The 7,176-nt window shown below is 27.3% G+C and overlaps 1 protein-coding gene across 2 annotated transcripts; it reads left to right on the top strand.

Annotated features, from left to right (window-relative positions):
* The first annotated feature begins 459 nt into the window (after positions 1-459).
* Positions 460-6,934, top strand: LOC106339722 (agamous-like MADS-box protein AGL1). 2 transcript variants are annotated; one of them, XM_013778581.1, is made up of 8 exons: positions 460-1,100; positions 1,492-1,723; positions 5,637-5,718; positions 5,820-5,881; positions 6,055-6,154; positions 6,235-6,276; positions 6,368-6,409; positions 6,504-6,934. In XM_013778581.1, exons 2-8 carry the CDS (start codon positions 1,497-1,499, stop codon positions 6,693-6,695), a joined length of 747 nt encoding a protein of 248 aa, XP_013634035.1. In that variant the 5' UTR covers positions 460-1,100; positions 1,492-1,496; the 3' UTR covers positions 6,696-6,934. The 2 variants fall into 2 exon arrangements, with proteins under 2 accessions (XP_013634035.1, XP_013634034.1); XM_013778580.1 differs by having other exon boundaries at positions 461-1,095.
* Positions 6,935-7,176: the final 242 nt, after the last annotated feature.

Raw genomic sequence — 7,176 nt, 5'->3', positions numbered from 1 at the left:
AAGTGGTATATTTATCAAAACATCTTACAATTTAAAAAAGAATACAATCAGTCTTTGCAAAATTGACTTCATAAACACAGCAATCTACTAGCGCACCAGTAAGTAGTAACATATTTGATAGAACAAGGATCAAATTAGAACTTCATTTTGGATTTGTTGAACTCCATTTTCAGTTTGTTCTATTTAAGTAAAATGTTGCAAAAGTAAAACCAAAACTTAGTACTTCGAGAGAGAAAACTAAGCTAAAACGATAAAATACAAGTAAACCAACTCGGTTATTGTTTTTTTGTTGTTGAGAAAACAGGGTTATTGTTATAGACTTGATAAGGTTCATGTGGCATTATACACGTTGGTTTAATGTATCACTTTCTTAAATATGAACATAGATGGATAGAGAGAGGAGCATCTTAGTTAATTGAAAATGCAGAACGATTTTAAAAAGGAGAGAGAAAGATTACCATTAAAAGAGAATTTGCAAAAGATGGTTCTGATATGAAACAGAGCCCATCCCTCTCCTTTTCTCCTTTTTCATGAAAGATATTGGATGGTCCTCCTTCAATGTCCTCAACTACTTACCACTTATCTTTCTTTTTTTCTTATTATTTATTGATTAATTAGTTTCCAATTTTAATTTCAGTTTCCAGTTCTTTAAAATGAAACAAATACACATCTCACTTATGGATCTATATATATATCAATGTCTATTTACATGCATATGTATAGAGAATATAAGTGTGAGTTTCTAGGTTTGTTGAGGATGCTTTTTCGACAATATTGCTAGATAATTGGTCTGCTTTTTCGATTTTCTTTTATGTATAAATACAGTTCAGCTAACAAAAACGTGTAACCTTCTGTTTTCTGAAAGTGGGGTCTTATACCTGCACAACAATATTCCTTCAAATGAAACTCAGAAACCAAAACAGAAATAACAAAAATAAAGAGAGATATTTTTACAAGAACAACATAATTTTTAGAAAAGCAGAAGCAGCAGTTAAGTGATACTGAGATTAATAATAATATATTATCTCTTCAAAAGAGTTTCTCATTAGTAACTTCCCCTTTGTGCTGATCTATCATATAATCTTCAAAACCCAGGTAAGGTTGTGAATACTATACATTAGAGACTAACCCTAAAATACAAAGTTTATTTGTTTTTAATTCAGTGTCTGATCTTTGAGTTACCAATTCGTGGGTTTGATATGTTTCTTGGTTATTGTTTATTGTTTATCTACAAAGAGATTTGATCATTATACAGCAGAACATTAATTAGTTAACCCTAAAACACCAAGTTTTTTGATGAAAGTTTTTTTCCCTTTGAAGTAACAATCTCTTTTAATTTTTGAATGACCTAATCAACTATGATCTGTTAATTTCTAGGCTATTCTTGATCTGCAAAAATATTTAATCATCAAGCTTACTTAGCCTCGCTCTCTCTAGATCAATCATCTCCCTCCTCTTTTTGTTGTTTTTATTCATTTCTTGATATTACAGAATCAATGGAGGAAGGTGGGAGTAGTCACGACGCAGAGAGTAACAAGAAGCTAGTGAGAGGGAAGATAGAGATAAAGAGGATAGAGAACACGACAAGTCGTCAAGTAACTTTCTGCAAACGACGCAATGGTCTTCTCAAGAAAGCTTATGAGCTCTCTGTCTTGTGTGATGCGGAAGTTGCACTTGTTGTCTTCTCCACTCGTGGCCGTCTCTATGAGTACGCTAACAACAGGTACGAAAAAAAAAAAAAAAAAAAAAAAAAAAAAAAGATCTGCTACTACAAATAATATTGGTTATTTTATTAGTGATGATGGACACGAGAGGTTTAGAGCCAAGATTAGGGTTTTTATTAGTTACAATCCTGGATTTTTTTTAAATTAAATTTTACCATTATCTCTCTAGATTTCTTTATATTTATGTGTATGTGTGTGTATGCAAAATATGAGAAGGAAAAATTTGTCTTGTCTTCTCAATTTCTCGTTAGCCGTTTTTAGTTTCACTCGTTTTATGAAACATTGGAACCTGATGCATGTCTGGTTCTATACAACATTTAATTAGTTTTGACGATCCATAATTTTTATATATTCAAATTATTGCTAGGATTTTATCAGGAAAATAGTTGGGACAAAGCCTAATGATGAGTTACCAATAGGGATCCTTTTAATAATTTAAACTAACCCCCAACACCAAATGAAAACTGAGAATTGGTTATACTCTGGAGTTGGTCTTGAGAAAATATGTAACTGAAAGCTAGTATTTTACGTTTTTTCTCTCCATTTTTCATATTTATTTTGAAGGATAGTTGAAGAAGTCCTTTAACAATATACGCACATATATGTGACTTAGTCTAGCATTCACTCACTGAATTTTAAAAAATATTGATATTAATATATAGGCCCTTTTGGAATGTATATATGCTTTATATATTTAGTCCATTGATATATAATAATGAGAGGGAGATAACTCAGAGAAGTGTAGGAAATCAATGTGGTACGAACCAGTGGGAATTTCTGGCATTTTGAGCTCCATTTACTTATTCTTAAATTTGAAAAAAAAATCTGATCTATAAATAATACTCCTATTTTGTTGACATTGATACATATAATGTGCGTGAACCTTGTTCTGTATTCCTCCTCAAATCTCTTATATATTAATTGAGAAGTATTACAATATTTTTTTTGTACCCACGTGTCATCAGAATGATTCTTAGAATCCTTAGAAAAATAGGTTGATCCACCTAAATATATAATAAAATTTTTATTAAACTAACCATAAATACATTATTAATGTGATTCATTATTTTCTTAAATAAAATTATGGAATTTCTTAATGTGGCTAAAGTATATATGACAATTAATGATTTTGAATAATAAAGATTTGATAAAAATAGTTGTATCTTATATTATATTTGTTTAACTATTATAAGACCTGCACCTTGCGCAAGATAAATTTATATAAAAATTATTTAAAAAATATTATACGGAAAAATAAATTTATATTCTTGATTGAATTAATATTTTGGTCTTTAAACAATTTTTTAAAATTTTTTGTTAATTACATAATTTGTTTACAAATGAGCTGATCTCATTTTTTTTTAAAAAAGTAGGTAAAAAAATCACTTACCGCATAAGAACCTAACGTTTAGGTCAAAAAATCTCGGGTCTATTTGATTACAATGAAACTATGTCAGCTCGGTATTATATCATGATTTAGTAATCTAAAAACTAATTATGGTTATGAGAAGTTTACGTTCACGTGTCAATCCTATCTATCTTCAATATTTTTCTCTTTTTCATTTTGGTTATTGTTGGATATAAATATTAATTTTGAAGTTTATTCTCATTTCGTTTGTTTGTTTTGAGCTGAGATTTAGAAAATATCTATGATTTAAAATAATTAAAGAGATACATACTCAAGTTAAGATCTGCACTTTTTGCAGAATAAATATTTTACATTTATTATTTATTTTATGTTTTTCTGCATATTATGAAATTGGTAAAATAATAAATATATATTAAATAACTAAGAAATCAGTTACTATTATGTAATAAATTATCGTGTGCATATAAATCAAACTATCACTCTTGGTTATTCGCAATCATTTTAGGGTAAATAAATCAAAACAATCAATCTTATCTATTGTATATGATATATAATTAAATTTAAATGATATTAACATATATATATATATAGTACACTTTTAATATGAATATTTATTAAATGAAATTTCTACTCATATGATTTTATGATTATTTGCGTATTGTGTAACAAAAGTTTACACCAACGATTTTTTTTTAATGTGGGATAATTTTAATAATTTATAATCATTTAAAAAACAATGAAGATTTCAAAATTAAAATATTAACTTTTCGATATATGTTCAATGCAAATATCAAAATATAAGTATACATTTTCATACGATGTATAGTTTAATTCAAACGATATGAAATATATATATATATATATATGTATATATATTAACATAAAAACCTATTAAAATAAAATTATTTCTTCATATGGTCTTATAATCATTGTATCTTAATATAGAAAAAAATTTAAACCTTGATCATAAAAGTTTATGTGAGACTTTTAATAGTTTTAGTAATTTATACTCATTTAGAAAAATTCAAAATACAACATATTCAAAAAATCTAGATTTTTATGATATGATTAATGTAATTATGTAATTTATTTTAATAATAAAGAAATAAACAAAAATGATAAAAAGTATACAAATTGTTATCAAATATTTATTGTTTAAAATCATTAATTGCTATATATATATATATTTTAGTCACATTAGATAATTCTGTAGGTTTTATTTAAGGAAAGCCTGCGAAACAATAAATATTTGATATATGCGATCAACTATAGCCTGCGAAATATTATTTTGCTAGAAAGTATAATTTTTAGACTATAGTTTATATAAGGTGCTCTAAATTTCTTTGAAATAGGATTTAGAAGGCATACACAAGTGCCACATAGGATGAATTTTTTATTTATTTTTACAAAATCCAGGTTATAACTTTTTAAAAGATCCTCAATTAATATATTGGGGATTTTAAACTATTAAAATAAATTAAACAACCATATTAGCCATATAATAAAAATTTAGATTTTTCTGTATATGTTATATTTTGTAATTTTAAAAACGAGTATAAATTACTAAAACTGTTGAAAGTCTGACATTCAAATTTTGTGATCTATGGTTTAATTTTTTTGTTATGACATGATACAAATGATTACAAAATCATATAATTTGAAATTCTTATTTAATAAGTATTAAGATTAAAAAATATATAAATATATATCATTTTAAATTCAATTATATGCCATATAAAAATACATAAATATTTTAATTTTGAAATTTACTTTGAATTTTTTTTCGGATAAAAACTTTGAAAAAATATTGACAACTTAACTTTTAAAAATATTATAAATTACCTAAACTATTAATCACACAAAGAAAATTTTGTAATCAGTAATTTAAAGTTTTTCCTATAACAAATACAAATGATCAAAAAAAAACAAATGAGTAGAAAATATCATTTAATAAATAATAATATTAAAATATACTATATATATGTTAATATAATTCAAATTTAAATATTTACCATATTAAGTAGAAAAAAATCTTTTTTTGGATTAATAAAATATATTTATATGTTCGCACTAATTTAATTATATAAGTAACATTTACTGACTTTTTAATTATTCAATATATATTTATTATTTCATAATATGTTAAAAAACATATAATACATAAAATAATTTATATATATAATGTTTATCGCGGATCTTAACCTAGTCGTAATTAATTACCAATTTGAAACCATAATAAATACCACTAGTAGTATAGTTACTTATATCCTTGCATACTTTAATTAATTGCATTAACAGCCATTTTCATCTATGTAAATTACCTCGAGAAAATATTATAGTCATGCAAAATGTGTTTGATTAAAAACTTTATCCTCGTACCGTGATGATCAGAAACTGGTCCAAAACTTCAAAGCCATACATTCCTTTCTCGTCGATTTTTAGGTTTTTCGGCCGGAAAATAAATTTTCCAAAACCTTAAATTCTCTAATTGACAGTTTACATTTATTAAATCTAATCTAATGGTTTTATCTTAAACCTTTTAGTGTGAAGGGTACAATTGAAAGGTACAAGAAAGCTTGTTCCGATGCCGTCAACCCTCCTACTATCACCGAAGCTAATACTCAGGTACATTATTTTCTATTTTATTCTTTACAAAAAAAAACATTACTGAAAAAAAGAGTGGGTTCTTGAAATGTTATGGTGTTTGTATGCATGGAACTCCGAAGTATTATCAGCAAGAAGCCTCTAAGCTTCGGAGGCAGATTCGGGACATTCAAAATTCTAACAGGTAAAGTATCAACACTTCATGAAGTTTCAGATATGGTTTCTAGTTCTGAACACTTCATTATAAAGCTGAGCATTTCGATTTGTTCAAGTGGAATGAGTTAAGGTGCACATGTTAGCTTGTAATTTTCTAAAGAAGTTGTTTTGTTTATTAATGTTCATGTTTATAAAATGAAGGCATATTGTTGGAGAATCACTTGGTTCCTTGAACTTCAAGGAACTCAAAAACCTAGAAGGAAGGCTTGAAAAAGGAATAAACCGCGTCCGATCCAAGAAGGTACTTAATACATGCACCTACGTCTATCTGTTTCTTTATGGTTTACATAGTTTTTCTCACACTTATATGGAATATCGCAGAATGAGTTGTTAGTGGCAGAGCTTGAGTATATGCAGAAGAGGGTAAGCAACATTTGTTCCTCTGCAAGTAACGTTTTTTCCATCTATGTCGTGTCTTCTTCTTGGAGGTTGAGTTTTGTCAAAAATCATGTAGGAGATGGAGTTGCAACATGATAACATGTACCTGAGAGCTCAGGTTAGTCACGTTTTCTTTACAATCTTTATTTAAATCTCTACTCTCTACTTCATTCTCTCACAAGTCACAACCAAACTTTTTTCGGTTTTTGCAGATAGGAAACTGCGCTAGGCTGGATCCGGAACAACAGGAATCGAGTGTGATACAAGGAATTGCGGTTTATGAATCTGGTCTGTCTTCTCATGATCAGTCACAGAATTATAACCGGAGCTATATTCCGGTGAACCTTCTTGAACCGAATCAACAATTCTCCGGTCAAGACCAACCTCCTCTTCAGCTTGTTTAAGCTTAACATGATGAAAACTTGTTTCTTCCACTCGAAACGATCTAGAGAGCAGGAGTACATATATTTATGCGACTTCTTATGCATAGTTTAGGTTCCGGTGATAATAAAACATAACTCTTGTTCCTATTGCCTTTTGATCTATCTTATTAATTTAGAATTAATACAAAGTCAATATGAGTCTTTAAACGTTGTTGACAGAAAAAAAAGGAATTAATACCAAGGACTGTCCATTACAAAACATTAGAACGTGCAGCTTAGAGCATCACGAAACCTATTATATTTCTTACTTCTAAATGGAATTTGGAGTGAATCTTCTCTAACACAACTCCAGAAAAGAATAAAAAGGAAGTTATTCCAAAAATAAAATAATGAATTTATTTTTATTTATTACTAGTTGATTTTCCCGTGCTCATGCACGGATATAGATATTTACAAAATAAATACATTATAATATTTTGTTTTACATTATAATAATTTATCA

This window comes from Brassica oleracea, chromosome C4, assembly GCF_000695525.1.
Source record: "Brassica oleracea var. oleracea cultivar TO1000 chromosome C4, BOL, whole genome shotgun sequence".
Classification (NCBI taxonomy): domain Eukaryota; kingdom Viridiplantae; phylum Streptophyta; class Magnoliopsida; order Brassicales; family Brassicaceae; genus Brassica; species Brassica oleracea.
Note: the sequence above shows the minus strand (reverse complement) of the source record. Positions and strands in the feature narration are given on the sequence as shown.

Bases quoted from the DNA above. Each gene is read 5' to 3' on its own strand.
- LOC106339722 (XM_013778581.1), top strand. From the start codon at position 1,497: ATGGAGGAAGGTGGGAGTAGTCACGACGCAGAGAGTAACAAGAAGCTA. The intron at 5,719-5,819 runs GTACATTATTTT...GGAACTCCGAAG, and splicing joins TCACCGAAGCTAATACTCAG to TATTATCAGCAAGAAGCCTC. The intron at 6,155-6,234 runs GTACTTAATACA...GGAATATCGCAG, and splicing joins ACCGCGTCCGATCCAAGAAG to AATGAGTTGTTAGTGGCAGA.